Source organism: Felis catus, chromosome F1 (assembly GCF_018350175.1).
Source record: "Felis catus isolate Fca126 chromosome F1, F.catus_Fca126_mat1.0, whole genome shotgun sequence".
NCBI classification, from domain to species: Eukaryota; Metazoa; Chordata; class Mammalia; order Carnivora; family Felidae; genus Felis; species Felis catus.
This window is the reverse complement of record NC_058384.1, coordinates 20458765-20478360: the sequence shown is the minus strand read 5'-3', so window position 1 is coordinate 20478360 and position 19596 is coordinate 20458765. Positions and strand designations below refer to the sequence as shown.

At 34.4% G+C, this 19596-nt stretch overlaps 1 protein-coding gene across 7 annotated transcripts in view; it reads right to left on the bottom strand.

Moving 5' to 3' along the window:
- Positions 1-19596, bottom strand: part of RALGPS2 (Ral GEF with PH domain and SH3 binding motif 2) — a 168698-nt gene that overhangs the window by 24216 nt on the left and 124886 nt on the right. For 4 of the 7 annotated variants that reach the window (XM_023247647.2, XM_023247645.2, XM_023247646.2 and 1 more), the window contains 8 exons: positions 16892-17029; positions 15794-15884; positions 11095-11162; positions 9337-9472; positions 8400-8551; positions 5046-5100; positions 2586-2663; positions 714-819 (listed from right to left, as the gene is read on the bottom strand). In XM_023247647.2, the coding sequence (XP_023103415.1) occupies positions 714-819; positions 2586-2663; positions 5046-5100; positions 8400-8551; positions 9337-9472; positions 11095-11162; positions 15794-15884; positions 16892-17029 (824 nt within the window). Of the gene's footprint in view, positions 1-713; positions 820-2585; positions 2664-5045; positions 5101-8399; positions 8552-9336; positions 9473-11094; positions 11163-15793; positions 15885-16891; positions 17030-19596 lie in introns of those variants that run through there. The other 3 variants (XM_023247649.2, XM_023247648.2, XM_023247650.2) reach the window with 2 other exon arrangements.

The following is a 19596-nucleotide window of genomic DNA, read 5'->3' as shown; positions in this document are numbered from 1 at the left end:
GCCTGAGGTTTACTGTAACACAGGCAGCAAAATCAGATTGCTTAGATGCAAACCATTTTTATGTTTTAAGAAGCCTTTGTAGCTTCAAAAGTGTTACGTCTGGATATACGTTGAAGTTTTAATTCCAAACTAGATAAATTATACCATTATTTGAGAAAACAAAATTCTCTTTCTTAGTAGTCCAACTACTTGCTGCTGTTGGGGAAGAAGAAGCTTCTAGGTTACGTACAAAGGCTTTGTGCCACTGTTATCATTTTTTTAAAAAATATAACTATGTTTTGACGGACATTTAATACCTGGGTTTCATTTCATGAAGGAAAAACTGCATTACAGAAGATTTAAATAAACAAGTTAGGACTGACAAAACAAAATTAGTTGAATCCCATTTTTTAGGGTTGTTACTCTCTGTTCTTTTCCTAAACTTATTACTAAAATACTTCATAACAGCATATACTTTCAAGTTTCTCTGTGAAATGGTTTTGTGTAAGAACTACATTAGGGGACTGAGGGAACAGGAGCTCCTTGATGTAAACACCCTAAATGAATGATTTAACTGAAGTCTAAATTAAGAAACACAGTGAGGCAAATGTGTATTTCAAATTGTTTCAGTTGAACCATGTATTTGGTTTTACTTCAATTGTCTTCATATTTTTTAGGGCCCTATACATTTGCATATTTTTAGAGGTGTGTTAAAATATAAGATAAGATCTTACTGTGGGCTTTTTGCCTTCTTTTAACAAAGTTTTTCTTCTGAGAACACCTTGAATAGTAACAGCTCCTGGATATAAATGTACTGCCAAATCTTCTGATTCTGCGGAACTGTAACAACGGAATGAAGAAAAGAACATGTAAGAGCTTTTGGGTACAGTAGTTACAAAGCAGGTACTTAAATGAAAAGTAACTGCTCTTAATGGTAAAACTTTGTTACTGTATTCAGAACAAGAAGACACTGACAATTATAAAGGTTTACTGATACGAAATTTATAAACTGTCACAAAAGTTTAATCAGGAAGTTATTAAAGTCAGATGGTTAAAAACACACTTTATGACATATTTGAACAAGCATAATTTAGAAAGAATAGAGCAATTCACTTTGGTGAAGATTAAATTATGGATTTAAGACTTTTTCTTCTTTTTTTTATAATGTTTGTTTATTTATTTTGAGAGAGAGAGAGAGAGAGAGAGAGCGAGCGAGCAGAGGAGGGGCAGAGGGAGAGAGAATCCCAAGCAGGATCTGCACTGTCAGTGCAAAGCCCGATACAGGGCTTGAACTCATGAACTTTGAGATCATGACCTGAACAGAAACCAAGAGTCAGAGCCACACAGGCACCCCCAAGACTTTTTTCTTCTTACATGCTACATTGCATCACTGCTGTAAACTTTTTTCCCATTAGAAATTTTAAGTCTTGGTAGGAAAGATGAGGATTCTTTTTGTTAAAAGTATTTAAGCATACAAAACTCTAAATAAAAATAGCAGAAACTCAAAAAAGGAGGAAAGGGAAAAGAAAACCCATGCTTAAATTAATTCTAAAGTAGATGAGAGAAGTAATACAGGCAATAACAACATATTTAAAAATCTGGCGTACTATGATAAATTTTAATGACATTTAAACGCTGTCAATGTGTAAGTGTTTGGTTATAGCCTTATAGCCTAACAGCTCTCTAAGGAAGGAATAACTACAAAACTCAAGATTCCCTTTTCATATATCTTAAGAAAACCATCACAAAATAATCAAACATTCAAATATCTTTCCCCAAGGGACTTAAGGTCCTATATTTAAAACAAGAATAACTTAAGCTGTCATTCTCTGGTGATCTGACATGATCTGCAGAATTCCTACAACACAGACAAAAACTGTGCAGTTTGCCAGTTTATCCCTTTATGATTATTTAGGTGTCTTCAAAGTGACTTAAAAACCTAGAGACCACTAGAAATTTCATGTTAGAGCTGTTTATATTCAGGGAGGTATACACAGAGAGATTAGACACCAAATTGATATAAAGTTCACTTTTGAAGTTGGCTATTCTGTTGTAGTATGAGGTGGCTGATTACCCGTTACCATTAGCCTCCAGCCCCCAATCAATCTAACATTCTCATTTCTTTCCGCAGCTAATATGGTGCAGAAAGAGACCTGGTAAAACTACATAAACACTGAACAAACGGAAGTTGAAACGAACAAATATTTACTGAAATAGACTTGTCTAAATTCTGGACCTGCAGTTTATCTAAAAAATTCTTAACAAGATAAAATGAATTAGCAAAGTAAATGCTATGACAGTAAGTAGCCTTTGAATAATAAGTGGATTTTTATATTGCTCATCCAATAACTAGAAGCATTAGAAAGACCTGTATGGTTACAAGGCTACCAACTTGGAATTATTTTGCAACTAGCTCAGTGGATCGGAAAGAGAAGTCCAAATTTCTCTCTAGATTAAATCTCGGAAAGCAAGTTTTCTTGGGTATTTTTTTAGCTGATAAACCAATTAGCTGAGAAAGAACAGAGATACTGTGAGATTACACCCATTAAGCCAATCACCACCACCAGAGGGGAGTTCTGTGACCCCTGGATGCAGGGGGATTGTACCTGCTGGCCTTCATGTGGCTTCGATAGCCATTTCGTACCACTCGTGTCACCGGGCCGAGAGAATGGTATAATCTGTTCCTGTTGGATTCCATTATAAATTGTATATATTACATATGCTTTTATTCACACAATCATTGATACCTAGAACAATATAATTTCTTCCTGTAATATAGCTTTCTAAATCCTTTCTAAATCTAAATGTGGTGGCTCCTTTCTTAAGCATGCAGCATAGATTAAAAAAAAAAGTTTTCTTCTATTGATTCTAGATATACTTACAGGTGTTAGTAATACTATACATTTTATATACATTTGCTTTCATAAATCTGCTAAAACAATGAAAGTTATTTATAACCAAAACTATCAAAACCTGGAAAATACTTCGAAAACCCTTTTGTTTCTATTCCAGTTCTTCGATTCCAGTTCAAAAATGGTATCTGGATTTATATAAATAATTCATTTTTATTATATGTCCCTATGAAGACACCTAAAAACGATGTGGGCTGTAAACTTAATGTGGCCTAAACATCTTATTTTCCTCTCTATCCTTTACATTAAATCCAAGAAAACTAATAAAGGAGAGGAGCTGGGTAATAAAGGCATTATTTTATTTCTACATCAATGATGAAGCCAACAAATGATAAAAATGGTTTGAATTCATATTTATCCAAAATGGCATGTAATACTTAACAAAGGAAATAAACACACACATAGAAACACCAACACGTCTTTGCCTGGGAAAAGCCAAAAGTAGCACTGTTGGGAAATGTTATTTAAAGCAAAAAGCATTACTTTAGCAACTTAGGCAGCAACATACTTGATGTCTCTGTAGTAAATAAGAACACAGAGTGATTTAACATTCAGAGTACTATTTTCAAATCCACTATCTACAAGCAGTATTTTAAACATCCTCGTTCTTTATTTACTTTTTGTTATTCCACGTCTGAATCTTGCTGAGAAGCATTAATTTGCTCTCAAAATGTTCCAAGAGCCACAGATTTAAACTTGGCGCAAAGACAGATTTTTTTTTTAGCTGAAAATGTCTGCAAAGCAAAACATGTGTCGTAAAAGAAATATACTGTTTTGAGATGTGAAGGTAACATCGTTACATACGGTCTTCAGAAGTAACCTGCTGGGACGAGGACGGACAGATTACTGAACACGACACTGTCCTGGTTACTCACTCACTTATAACTCATTCAAACTGACAAACATTTTTTCCATTAATATTTTTTATCTAAAGATTACAGTATACTCTATAACCAACATATGATGCTCTTCCTAGAGGGAAAGAACTAAAATGACTTGTACCGACGGCATGCCAGAGGCAACTCTCATGTTTTTCTCGTTTCACGCAAACCTTAATAAAGAGACTGAATGTAAAAGCTGGAAGAGAAATAGTATGCAAAAACAAGGTAAGATCCCCCCAAAGCAAAGAGTAAGAGTTGATAACACTGGCAAGTAGAGTAGAAAGGCTTAAAAGTACTTTGAAATGTTGGGTTTACAAACAGCATGTTAATCACATAATGGAGAGAAATCGTTACGAAGTTTCATCAAGAACAAGAATATAATTTTCCAGTTCCAATATAGTTTAATTTCAAATGTACAGTTAATAAAATTACTTTCTATTAAGAAGTGACTGATAGGGCGTTAGGTAACTATTTTCAACTCCATACTCTAAATTCAATCTCAACTACACTCTGCTGCTTAGAAACTTAGGATGTCCAGTTTACATACAAAAGGGGGCAATTATTTTGGCAAGAGTCAACCATCTTATAAATCCGAAAATGGAAGAACTGAAATGGTCAAAGACAATATAAGAGTCCTAATGGATATTTAGTAAATAAATTATTTGCGCTGTTTGGCTACATTTTTAAGGAGATCTTATACTGGCAGATCAATACAGCATGGGATTTGCTGCAGGAAGAGCACAACTTCCACTACTTAAAGCCCTAAAGAAAGGAGAACGGAGCGTGACTTAGAGCATTTCAGCATAAATCTGTGTGCTGTATGTAAACTCTGAGTTGCTGACAATTTAAACTCAAACTCTAAGCTGCTTTACTTATAGTATAATTTAAAATTTACTAAGTCCTTTTGCCCCTGACAAGGTAGCAGAGAATGAAGTAGACCATTCTATTAAATGCCTTAAAACTACTGAAATGAACCAGAATTTAAGGCAATAATTTTACTTCAAACACGTAAGTAGGTAAGGTGAGTATGATCGGTTATTACTGTTTTAAAGGTACTAAAATTCAAATCCACGTGTCAAGGCACCAAATAAACATATATTTATGAGCTAAGACTCAATTCCAGACTTACATATCAACTAATTTCTGCCACCAGTTGTAAGCTTATAAATAGTCCCTTCCAGATACGTAACAAATTTTATCTGTTAAAATGTTTATGATCTTTTAAGAAAGACCAACTCAGCTCAAAGCAGTTCAAATGGACAATTTTTCTTACCTCTCAAAAGCAGGCCATGAGGTCTCTTCACTTAGTTCAGAACCATCACTACTACCTAAAATCAAAAGTTATTCTAATTTTAAACATCAGAATTAGTTTAAGTTTTGTATTTTAAAAATAAATTTTCTAATTGTACTTATAAAATGATAAATCATGTTATCTGTGGGTGAACATCCACAAATTAATTCTTCATTCTTGTGTTACTGCTGCGAGGCTTATTCTGCAATATACTGGAATATAGTTAACAAGACCACCAAAAATAACAAACAGCATAAAACACTTTTGCAGGTCTACTTATAGCTCAAATGCATTATGTTTATAAACAATTATCTACCATCAGAGAATGTACATAAGCATAAAACTTTTCAAAATTTCAAAATTTTGTCATAATTTAAGACGAATATAATTGTGAAATTCTTAAGAGGTTTGCGATATACTTCCTTCTCTTTGTATTCCTTTAAAAACCCATTATTGCCTTAAGGATAAGAAGCTTAATGAAATTCCTCTCTTTCTTTCTCTCTTTCTCAAAAATAAATAAACATTAAAAAAAAGAAGTTTAATGAAATTCAACTTCTGCCTTTAGAGGCAAGGTAGAAGAGGATGGAATCCCTAAATTAGAAAGAAAGAAATAACAATGGTGCCGTAACAATGTAAAAACTTTCTCTTTGGCCAGAATAGCAGCTAACATACAAAGTTTTAAATTAGCTAAAGAAAAAAACTGAGAAGAATAAATCTGGAGAGTCAAAAACCGCTTACACTGATTTAAAAGTTATTTTAAAGATAATTCTGGCTCTCAATAAAATTGATGATTAATGTATCCCGTATGTATCAAGTTAAACTGTCCATCAGACTTTCATACCAGTGTTCCATGACAGACTCAAACTTCAATGCTAAAAGGTATGCATTATATGTGATGGATTAATACCTCGTCTATGTATTTAGAGTGGCCCTAGCTATATACTCTCCTCGGAAGAGCTTAGTTAATATGCACTGAAATAATTTTCTGGTTGTGTGGGTCAGATGAGAAAATGCAAGTGTCCTGTTAGTGGCGGTAGGGTATTCTAGATCATCTTTTGATTTGTAACATTATGTGGCAAAGACTGAAAATTGAATCATAATTAGTATGACTTATTTGTAGAAAATATGTTTTTCCAGTCCACAGTGGATATGCTTCTCTTGGCTAGGCAAGATCACTTCAGGTTATCTAAGATATCTGGACCACAGAGGCCACTGTCCCAAGCACTGGTGAATTTCTCTGCAGTACTTTCTCAAAACCTCTACGGTACAGATTGATATTATATGTTAAAGTTACAGCTAAGGAAAAAACCCTTTTGTAATTATAAATTGTGTGTGTATGTATGTGTGTGTGTGTGTGTGTGTGTGTGTGTGTGTGTGTGTAACATCTACCATCTAGGGTTACAGATTTACTTTCTTTCCAGAATATACAGTTTTAAAACAAAAACCTTGCAAGGTACTATGTCTAACATTCTTAATTTACAAACAAGGATGTAACAATCTTTATTGCTTATCCTCTTAACAGCCTTAGAATTAATAAAAAATAAACACAAAGGCAAAAATTAAAATAGTCTCTTCCTGTTCTAAAAGAAAGGCCTATAAACTGAGACACTAACTGTAACTGAATAAAATAACCAGATAAATAATTGTCCTGTGGTAACAAAAAGAACAGCTATAGAAAGTAAAAGCCACAAATAAACTAAAGAATTTTCATTATAAAACTTATGAGGGGGAAAAGTGAAATAATATGTATACTTGAGAGCTGTAATTTAAAAAATTATTATTTTTTCATTTAAGTGGAATGCCAGATTCCATAGTGTAACAAATTTTTAACGGGAAAAAAGTTCTTCCTTTCTCTTTTGCAAAATTATTCTCTGTATTATTTTTCAGATTGAGGTTGATACATGCATATAGACGACTTACAGTATCAACAAAGAGGTACTTCAGGTGGCTAATCGGTCTTGTATTTTGTGAATTTTGTCACTATTTAGTCATTTGCATTTGTCAAAGGGGGAACTTTGGAATTAAAAAACTGAATGGTGCCAGAAAGCTCTAAATCAATTTTGTTTACAAGGTTTGGAACTCTCAAAGGTTAAGGAAGTCAGTATGTTTAAGAAAATGAACTCCTTGGATTTCTTTCTATTGACTGTTCATCAATACTAAGATGATCCTATTAACAATTGGCATAGCCCTTGACCAACCTGGTACTTAATCAGAGAGGAAGACATTTTTCTCCTTTAAAAAAATAAATCAGTATTTATGAAGATTTTTCTAATTATCAAAAGAAATAACGCTCATCTAAAAGATTCAGAAAATAAATAAGTTTAGGAAGTAAAAACAAATTCCTCATCTCCCTTTCCAGCATGGTCCTGATTTTCCAGTCCCCTTCACGGTAACTACCTGTATTTCTTCACCTCTCATTTTCCAGGCTACTCCAATCAGGACTCCACCCACATTATTCTATGAAGCAACTCTTATGAAGGTCACCAATGACTTCTATCTTGCCAAATGCACTCATCAATTCCCATTCTTATGTTTTCTTTTTCTTGCATTTGATAGTGATACTTCCTTCCTCCTGAAGATACTTGTCTATTGGGCTTTTCTGATCCCACACCCTGATTTTTATTCCTACTTCACTGGTCCCTCCTTCATATTTCCTCTGATGGCCCATCTTTAAAAAAAAAAAAAAAAATCAGACCTCTAAACATTAGTATGTCTTATTTATTTACACTCTCTCCCTTGGTGAACTCAACCAGTCCCGTGGCCTGAAATACTATAAATATGCTAACTCCTATACTTGTATCTACAGACCTAATTTTACCCACTGAGCTCAAGTCATATATTCAGTTACCTACCTGACAACTCCATGTGGACCAAACATGTCTAAAACAGAATTCCCAATTTCCCAAACCCAGTCTTCCTTCACAAATACTTCACCACCTACAAATGACTGTTCTTCTGGTCTTCTCTACTATGGCAACAGTGCCACTATCTAACTAGCTGCTTAATCCAAAAGACAGGGAGTACACCAACACTGCCTCTCTTTCCTCATTCCTACAAACTGCATGAAGTAACCAATTCAACCAGTCTACCTTCTTTTCCCACCATTTCTCAAATGCTTCCCCTTTTGGAGTCAAAACCATCAAGCACTTTTAAAAACACCATGAATTATTAACTTCGGAAGCTACTAGTAATATGATCCTATATCTAATTGTTAACTTTGCTTTTATCAATTTTTCTCTAAGTATAATAGGATTAATGACTCTTTTTTTCCAGCTGAGTTTGATTAAAAGTCTCATTGTACATAATTTGGAATCCTCCCAGAGAAGTATTTCTCACCTATTGATATTCCACTAGAAAGAGTAGAACTTTCAGCGTGGCCTCGAGATGGTGCATGGGGCTCCATGACGCTATCATCTAATAGATGTCTTGGCCCTGCATTTGGGAACGTTGCACTCTTAAACTCTGCTGTGTTCATTTTATGAATGAAACTGGAAACAAAGAGAAATATTTTTCATATCTTTTGTTACTGTTGGTAGTTCAAAAAATATAAAGAGTCAGGACACAGAAGACTTACCTGCTATCCTGACCTGACTTCTGAACTCTCATACTAATGAACACACAGATTTCACCATGAAAGCCTCAAACCAGCAGTTTAGGGAAAATATTTTAGGAAACCAGGCCAGGCCTTTATCTATCTATATAACAGACAATACCTTAATTTCACCTTAAGTCTCAGGTCCATTAAAAAATTGTTTATTTACATTTGCTTTTGGAAAATAACTATTAAATTTTCACAAAAATCATGGCAAAGGTGAACTATGGGCCCCATTTTGAGAAAAGTCTTGCAAAGTTAATGATGTTAAACAAAAAACCAGTTTCCTTTTATGTTTAGGAATAAAAGGAGTAATTTTTATAAACCTTAATTTATGGCGACTTATTTTGATTAAGACAAACAATGACTGTCATGATACAAAGATGATAATTTAAAAGGAAAATGGTATATTGCTTTCCTGATATTATTTACGATGATGCTCTGTAATATAGTTCATTTATCTCCCCCAAATGTAAAGGCACTGTTGGGAAAAGCTTATTTCCAAATTAAGGAAGAACTAAATGCTTTTAAGCAAACAAGATATTTTACTGAATCAGAAAAAAACTATTGTTATACAAATAAAACTACGCAGGACACTATTTTAACTGATAAAATATCCAGAAAATAAATCCAACTAGAAACAATTCAAAAATCTGAAAAGATAAAGTTAAAGATGCTGACTTGTAACCCAAGCTATGGCACTTCCTATGTCCGTGGGGAATCAGGTTCCGAGGGGATGGTGGCGTCTGCGGTAGCAAGGCTCCTTCAGCGGCCACGCTTTTTCTTCCACTTTGTGGAGATGCTCCTACTTCGGGACCTAAGAATTAAGTGTGTGTGTGTGTGTGTGTGTGTGTGTGTGTGTGTGTGTGTGTGTGTGTGTGTGTGTGTGTGTGTGACAGACAGAGAGAGGGAGAGAGAGAGAGAGAGAGAGAAATTTTCAAATGGTTTCAAAAGAGTGTTTTCTTTTTAATCCCTTGATAGAAAATTTAAAATGTGGTTTAAATAAAATAATATTGCTAATTCTATTTAAATGACTGAACATTAAAATATATACTTTCTGCTTAAAACACAAAATCCAAAACATATCAAATCTGTTACTTCCTATCTATTTTATTGCATTAAGCAGGCAGTAGAAGCATTTTTCCCCACTTACAGAGGAAGAAGAATTAGAAGAGACAGGCTCAGGATATCACGTTGCACATAAAGCCTGAACTAATCAATCACTCAGCTCTCTGAGTCCTGTAGCTCAGTGCTCATTTCAGTTTACACACTGCTTCTTTCTCTTAGTTTCAGTTTTCTCTTAGAGAAAGAGAGTGTAGGGCAGGGCAGGTCAAGCATTCAAGTTGGAATTTTAATCTATATTAACATCGCCAGGCTTATGGGAATTTAAAAAAATAGAACTTGAAAAGTACACAGATTTGTGAAATATCACTTTAACAATAAAAACAAAAGCAAATTTAAGAGATTAAACTGCCATGTTTTCCTCTGCTTGTAAGCCTCTCCTAGATATTGTCATGGCTTGTCTCCTTGCTTCCTCCACATCTTATTAGATCAGCCTCCAAATACTTTGAGGGGATGCAGTATTATGAAGCTTAGGGCCAAAGTCTGCCTTTGAAATTACAAAAAGGTGCTTATTAATAATTTCTTAAATAATAGCCAATTATCTCCAATTTTTCATTTTTAATTATCTGTGGTATACATATATTATCCCCATTAAATGTGACAAGTAAATTAAGGAACTGTGACTATTTTTTTTAGTATTTTCAGTATGTAGCCCAGTATTAAAGTGAAATTTCTAAAAAGTCAAGTCACTAAAACTGACCTCTATAATTATTCAAATTAGTAAAATTTTCCACTCAGACCCCAGAAATGCCTAATGTAATCAACCTTCATTGCCTAGGACAGTGTATTCTTAATAATAAAAAGAAGAGATATTCATAAATACTTATCTGTTTTTTTATTTGTTATCTATTTTTCTTGATTAGTTGGCTTGTTTGTACATTACTACAAATTCCAAGTAACAACTTAAAAAAAAATTTTTTTTTAATGTTTATTTATTTTTGAGAGAGAGAGAGAGAGAGAGACAGAGCACTAGCAGGGGAGGGGCAGAGAGAGGGAGACACAGAATCCGAAGCAGGCTCCAGACTCTGAGGTCTCACCACAGAGCCTGATGCAGGGCTTGAGCCCACAAACCATGAGATCATGACCTGAGCCAAAGTCGGACACGCAACCAACTGAGCCACCCAGGCACCCCTCAAGTAACAACTTTTTAAATAAAAAACAGAAAAAACCCAAACAAAAAAGTGATATATTTTAATATCAAAAATCAACTTTTGTGTCTATTATAAAATGTGCTAAGTATATTTACTTTGAAGCACATTCTTTCTTATTAGGTTATCTGATTTCTTATTCAGTCATCAGAGAAAACTATGCACCAACCTACTAAATCTTCTCTGGAAGCAGCAGAACGTGGTGTGCTGGTCCCTGGTTCTATCTTTAATGAAAGCCTGCATTTTAAAAAGAAACAAAACACATAAAATATTAACATTTGACAAAATAACGTTAAGATTATGTATTTGCTCACAAAAAATTAAGCATTTTTATAAAATAATCTCAACTATATATTTTTCTTCAAGAGCAATCTTCAGTAGTAAATTTCTTATCATCTTCATACAAAAGCTGATCTTACGGTTATTCTAGGAAATATTAGGGAGGGGAAAAACATTAACAAGTTATAATTAAAAACAGAAAAATCTTTCCAAAGTACCCCAATATTGCCAAATGGTTCAATGTATTTAAAGATTTTTGATGAATGACTACAAAGTGATAGAACTTGAGGTTATATTGATACCTGACACTTCAATTCAGGAATTTTCATGTATGTTACTAAATGTATCATGCAAATACTTCTAGAATCTTTGCTGGATGGGTTAATGGCTTCTCTAGAACTGAACATTTGCAAAACACCCCCCAAAACCAATTCAACTTCTTAAAAAATCTTCAATAATAAAAAGGTTGTCTGCAAAATTCCTAGTATATCCCTGTCCTAACTCAAAGTTTATTACCTGGTACTTAAGTTTCATTTAGGTTAATATATCCAGTTTTGAGTTCCACAGCAATAAGAGATTAGGACTCCTATCTATGGAAACTTTCAGGAAATAGAATAATAAAGCAGTTGTAGAAAACACTTTGGTATAGTCCACAAAGCCTATTATTACTAAATATTTGTCTAAATATTAATATTTTTAAAAAGCATTCTACCCACTGGAGTTGTTTTTTTTAATGAAATTGTAGAATACAAGTGATATTCATCATGATAAATCTATTATAGGTTCTTAGCTGATTTACTTGATTACCTAACAAGGGAATTATACATGATTATATTCTAATTGTTTGACAGCGTAAAATACAGCACTGAATAGATGTACAGTTAATCAGAACTCTCTGCTCTTTTTCTTTTTACACAGCAGTTTAATTATTTGGGCTACGGAGTGTACTGAATTCATTCTTTTTTTTTTTTTTAACATTTATTTATTTTTGAGACAGAGAGAGACAGAGCATGAACGGGGGAGGGTCAGAGAGAGAGGGAGACACAGAATCTCAAACAGGCTCCAGGCTCTGAGCTGTCAGCACAGAGCCTGAGGCGGGGCTCAAACTCACGGACCGCGAGATCATGACCTGAGCCGAAGTCGGACGCTTAACCAACTGAGCCACCCAGGCGCCCCGTGAATTCATTCATTTGATAAACAGTTATTAAACACCTGTTTTGTGTTGGGCACTGTGCTCTTTGCACTGAATGTAAGAGAGACTAAGGGCAGACATGGTGTCCCTGCCCTTCTGAAGCTTACAGTTTAGTAGGTGGGGGACACAGAAGTAAACAAAATAACTACAATTTCTTAATAAAGAACTGCAAAAGAGAGGAACAGAAAGGAAGCCATGGGTGAATCACATTGCTCTCAGCACTATAAAAAGCATCTTGAAGCACGCAGTGAGGTTAGAGTGTCAGTTGCCTGTGTCATCATCAAAACACCATCCAGTAATAGTGCTGCTAGTTCGCTGAGAATAGATATGTTCAGTATTAAAATGAAGTAACTTTGAAAGATTTTCATGCTGATTAAAAAACATGCATGTGGCAGCCCTTTCTGCCCAAGGGGCCTGTCCCTGTGCTTCGATAAAATCACTTTTTACACACCAAAACAAAAACAACCCCAACAAACAAACAAACAAACAAAACATGCACGTAATTTGTATTATCTATACTGGTTGCCTATATAGATGAAGATGCCAAAAACAGAGGTTTTTGGATAAACAAGGTGTCATTTTTATTTAAATCTCTTTCAACATAAAAACCATTTTTTTCTGATTATTTTAATAGCTCTTATCTTAAAATGCTGTTTTTCAGTACACTGAATTAGTAGCTTCATGCATCAGAACTGCATCTTTAAAAATTATCTTCTTCAGTCTCCCATATGAGGCCAACAACACAACACCAAGGGACTTGTTCCCCCAAGCAAAAACAGTTTCCCTCTCTATTCCTTTGGTCAGTCCATCCCCTGGAACACCTTTCTTCACTCTTTATGTGGAGACATCTCCCACTCCCCTGTTAAGATTAAGCCTCAGGTGACAACCGTCTCCTGAAGCTGTTCACGTTTCCTTTTTCCTCATTTTTCCCACTCAAAGGCTGAGTTAGGTCTCCCCCCATGTCTGCATTCCCACAGCACCCTGGGCATATCTCTATTACGGTGATGTTTGACGTGGTTTGTAGTCATCTGTTTTGTGGATGTGTTTTGTATTAGACTGCATTTCTTAAGGGCAAGAATAAGATTTTGTTTTTATAATCCTAGCAACTAGCGTAATAACTCACCTGTGGCAAAAGCTTAGTAAATATTTATTAAAATGAATATAATCAGAAGGCTCTTCTGGTTCTAGCTACTCATGAAAACAAAAATCAGTACAATAGCATCAGCTTTCCTACAAAAATGAAGGTATCTTATGTCAATTTACAGAGATTTAACACTACTTAGTGGCTTATTGGGCTATTTTATCCTTTTAGCAAAGTAAAAATCAGCTTACATAAACACTTTATTATTTTATTTTCACAGCAGTCAATAACAATTCACCATCCTCTATAACTGCAACAATTTCTTAGACTTCACCCCTACTGAATCGTTTAACTTCTTTTATTTTTTATTTGTATTTTTAAAAAGTTTTTATTTATTTATTTTGAGAGACAGAGAAAGAGAAAACATGAGAGGGTGAGGGGCAGAGAGAGGGAGAGACAGAATCCCAAGCAGGCTCCACGCTGCCAGCGCAGAGCCTGACGGGGGCTCAAACTCACGAACTGTGACATCATGACCTGAGCCGAGATCAAGAGTCGGACACTTAACCAACTGAGCCACCCAGGTGCCCAAAATAGTTTAACTTCTTTTAAATCTAGTAAGTCTGAGCCAGGTATAGAAATTTTTAATAACTACTTAATCATATTTTGAGTTTTAAGATAATCTTCCATACCTCACTGGACAAAACATGAGTGTTTTATGCTATGTCAGTGACTAGAGGTGACACAGAAGAAATAGTGGTCAATACAATATACAGACCATCGGACTGAAGAAGCTCACAACTTAGGGCGGGACAACAGATTTATGAAAAAACTCCAGCCTTGAAAAGCGGGTTCAGTGACCTCATATATTTTCAAATGAATTACTATGTACAATCTGTTATAAAATAAAAATTGATACAGAAATATAAAGCGGTAATATTACCAAATGGGGAAACAGACAGCAATAACGGTTTTTAAACATTAGTATAGATATATTTAAAGATATAATACCTAGAGCTTAATACATTTAGTCTTTAAAGAAAAGTTATTTCTAGTTATTTTCCAGAATTTTTAGCCTTTTATTGGTACTAAGTCTGCTCTTCAAGAACTGCTGAAACTTATGCAACAAGAAAGTTGATGACCACTGTAAGAAAATTTTTATATAAAGCATTAATATTGAAAAATAGCCTAGTCTCTCACCTTGGTAAGTTATAAAGTAAGTATGTGTAAAAAATATTTGTGAAAGACAAAAGGTAATTTGAAAGCTTGGGAATAATTGGCATAATAAGGCTAAGCAAAAAATTTTTTTATTTGAAATTAACAAAGAAAGTCGTAAGAAATATCAGAAGCCCCAAGGGAAATAAATAAGCTCTTTATCCTCCCATATTTTGAAAAAAAAGAAACAAAAAACACTGGCAGTTATGATTACATGCAGCATACCACTGAAAATAAAAACAGTTAATAATTCAAAGATCCTTCCCACCTTGGGCAGTACTGTGGATGTTAACGAGAAGGAAACAGATGACGGTATTTAAAAGTGCTTTTTTAAGATCTTTAGTGAAGGACTTGCTACAATAGAGAAAAGGGTAAGTGTGGTGTTGGACACATATCTCTAAACAGAAGTAAAAAAGTTCAATTATTCTCTCCATCCACAAAAATAACTAAAAACAAATTCAAAGATATGTCAAAAATTACCATTAAAAAAAGGAGTAATTTTCCTATTTGTAGACTGTTTCATTAGTTTTTCAATCTATTAAGAGATAACTTTCCACAGGCACCTGGGTGGCTCAGCCAATTAAGTGTCCGACTCTTGGTTTCAGCTCAGGTCATGATCTTCTGGTTCCTGAGTTTGAGCCCCGCATCAGGCTCTGTCAATGCGGAGCCTGCGTGGGATTTCCTCTCTCCCTCTTTCCCTCTCTCTCTGCTCCTCCCCTGCTTGCATGCATGCACACGCACTCTCTCTCTAAATAAATAAACTTAAAAAAAAAAAATAAAGATATATTTCCATAAAGATTCAACGTTTCAATATAGAAAGGAAGAAATCCAAACCACAACTATCAAATATCAAACATCAGCTCTCAACAACTTGAGAAAGGTGAAATACTTTAAAACAAAAGAAGAGACGAGGTATTTGTATACTGGCTCAATCATATCAAGTGATTAAAAAAAAAAAACATAAGTACCTTTGCTACTGTAAAGACACAACTGGAATAGGCATTTGTATGATACGATATAAAAGCCAGATGTTTAAATACATGGGGACGAAAGGGTAGAAGACAGGAAAAAGTTAAACAGACCACTTTAGAAGATCCAACCTACTTGTAATTATCATCTTCCACAAACTTCTGTAGTTCTTCTATATACTGAACGGAGTTCAGATATTTTTGGACATGAGGCAACATGGGGATATCTAGGCAAAATGTGATAAAAGATTATCTTATAAAGTATATCTTAACCAGATTTTTTAAAAGTTAATCTGAGAAAAAGATACTTAAACAAAAATTAAGGCCATGTGGCACCAAAATTTAAATGAACTCTAGAAGGACATTACTGAGGTAGATTTTATTTAATTTTATTTAATGTAAAACTAAAGGCATGCTGTTTATGTAGATTTAAAAAAAAAAAAAAAGCAAACATACTCTGGTTTCTCCCCAAACAATTCCATTGACAAAATCCCATGTATTGGATAAATTTCCTTCCTCATATACACTTTCAGGAAGTTTTTGAGGTTTTCTTAAAAGTATACATGCATATAAGTTAGCTTTAAGACAAATCTATTTTAAATAAATCAGATAATTTAAACAGTATGCTCACTGTTTTTTAATATTATAAAAACACATACCACTAGGCTATCTTTATTCCCTATCAAACTGAAAGCATCCAAACATTATAAAACATTAAAAAAAAATCTACACCCTTTTGCTCATCACCTGAGTTTGTGTAAGCTCTTTCTACATATGTGTTTCCATAAACTACATCTTGAACAAAAATTGGTTATCTACCCATTATCGAACTCAAGAAAGCTAGTCAATTGTTACTAGGATCAGAGGTCTTAGCTCCTTCCCTAACTGAAAAATATAAGAAATATTTACATAATAGTTGAGGAATATCAAATGACATGAAGATAATAAAAAATAATTTTATAAATCATGTTAGCACATTTTCTACAAAGTAGTGGAAGAGTGAAAGAGAAAACTTAAAAATTTAAATATGAAATATTTCAATTCCTTAAAAGCAAAATCTCAAACAGGATGCTAAATATTAAAGAGTGAAATGAAACAATCACTATTCTCCTTTATATTAGGATAATGTTCCCTGCTGTGTGAAAAGTGGCTAATGAAGGCAAATGGTTGGTTCAAGTAAGTGAACCAACAGAATCACAGCATAATGGTGCAGTAGTATTCCCCAAAAACGTACCATATTCACAGGACTGCTGTAAATCAGAAATTATTCGAAGGATGTTATTCATCAAATTTGATCTTTGCTCATTTTCTAAAATGCTGCCAGTTGATGGGTATGCTGAATCAATGTATGTTAAATCTGACAAATAGATACCTGAAACAAAATGAGAGAAATGAGTGTTTTCTTAATTGTAGCCTGGAAGAGTAGGACACAATGAAAAAGGGGGAAAAAAAGCTACTTTACAACTGTATTTCAATATACATGCCGTATTTAGGATTTGTTGTTATTTAATATACCACAGCCTTGTTAAAACAGGACGACTGAGGCCTAGATTTCCATGGATTTGGGGTCAGATACGTAAATAATATGTGTTTTTTGTAAATGTCCCTTATGGTACCATCTCATAGTTTGAGGCTGGAGTCAGAAACCGGCACTTTTGGAACCTCGTGGAAAGGAGATGAGCTCTTGAACTGTCTCTGCCTCTGACTAGTTGTACATATGGAGACACTTATTTTAACTTCTGTACGTCGGTTTTTATGTCTATACAACTAGCGCCTATGTTCTAAGGATCGGCTGAAGCAGCTAAGTTAGCCTAGACAGTACATGGCATGGGGTAGTTACTTAGTATTAGTTCTATATTCCCTTGCCTCAAGTTGATAACTATCACCTGAATATTAAATACTTTGAAAACTGCCTCATCCTGGTAAAAATGTCTTGTTTTGAAGATTAGCAGTTGAATTTCTGAAACAGTGCATAGGACTACAAGTTGAAGCTAATTCTTCCCCCAACCCCGACCCCGTTTCTCTGTACCAACAAAAATAACATAACCTCCAAAATAATTTGGTTCTACCAGTTCTGGATATGCAAGGTCACTTATTTAAAAATATTTCCTGAGAGTTTATTATACAAATGTAAAGTGTGTAAGACAACTATACTCAAAGAGAAAAATACCACATTCATGAACTCTCAGAAAAAACACAACCGATGTATCACACGCTGCCTTCCAAACAAGCCCTGTGTTTTTTTCTCACGCCATTTCATTCACCTTGACTGTTTCTGAGACTCATCTCTGTTATATCCAGGTCAGCGTCAACTGTTCTTTGGTTTTCTCACAGATTCTAAGAAAGGAATTTAGGAACTGCCTAGCCTCGCCCCTCATTTTACAGATGAAGAATCTGAGGGCCACAGATATGTGTCTAATGCCATGTGAACTTTTAGTAATAGAGCTGGAGCTCGGAGTATATATACCTGTACACAAATTTCTCTCCTACATGCTGTTATAAATTCATACGGTATCTATAATACCATTCACTTGGTAATTTTTATGACTTTACAATCTGAACTCTCAGGTTTATATCTTATCTGTTCACGACTATAAACTCACTTAAGGCAGTTGCTCTATCCTGCACTCTAGGAAAATGAAAATCTTGTGCAGTGTTTTGACACTAGGTGCTTAAAAACAACTAACCTAAAAGGTTGGTGTGGCAATCCTTTTATTCATCCTATTATCATTCCTTTCCATTCAGGAAATCTTAATGGTATTCTTTAAGCTATCTATCATAAATACTTCCTTTTCTTTAGACTCTCAATTTTTTTTTAATGACTTCAAATGAATCTTTAGCTTAGCTTCTTTCCTTTTCCTTCAATCTCAGAGGAATATGAATCTGTTTCTCCTTCCCAGTTCTAAACTGTGACTCTGAATATAATTGCTACTGCTTCTTTTAAAATTTTGCTGTTTGCTGTTTTCTCCACTATCACCCCCCCCCCCCCCCCCCCCCCCCCCCCGTCAGCTCCTTTGCTAGAGCCCATGCATACACTTCCACCTCCTCTTCAAGAAAACAAAATCGAGGCAACCCTTCATTCAAATCTGATTCCCTCCTCAGGATAGCACCCTGCCCCTCTCCCTTTAACAAAACCTTTTAAGAGAAACACAGACTAGTCCACTTAACTTATTTTATCCTTCATCTCTTTTTAATGAAATCTTTGACACATAGATAAGTTTACACGTGACAGACTTTGAAAAGGCAAAAAAGATTATTAGGTGTCTTGCCTCCGGTGTATTCTTCTGTTTTTTTTTTTTTTTTTTAAGCTATTTTATAACTCTGTAAGTTGTTGAAAACTGGTGATAATACACATTCTTGTCCATAAAAATGCCAGTTGCTTACGTCTAGTAAAATGTAACAGACTCATGTTCTATGGATGTTGAGCAGTTTTGTAACTATCTGTAAAGTCATTTTAGCATTCTTTAGTGCCTACATGGAATGTGTAGTAGTTTGAATTCTCCCTTGAAATGGTTGCAAAATTTTCCTGATTCCCTTATAAATTTAATGATTTAAATAAAACCTTGACATATATTCATTTTGTATCTGTATGAGAATCATGACTTTACCTTTTAAAGAAGTATATTCTAACACATGTAATGTGTTAATAAATAAATTGTGAATGACCAGTCAAGTTACAAACTACAGCATCACCAGTACTGTTCCTTCCCTGCGTCATCTCCTTGCCTCCCGTCCAGAGGGAACTACTATTCCAAAACTTAAGATTATTCCTTTTCCCCAAGACATATGTCTGTAGCTCTGCACGATATATTATCTACTTTTGCTTATTTCTGAGCTTTAAAAAAATCCTATTTTATGCACATGTGATTAAGTCAAATGGTAACATTGGTAAAGTTCGAACAGGTACACCACAAGTAATTTATAGGTGTCTGTTAAAAT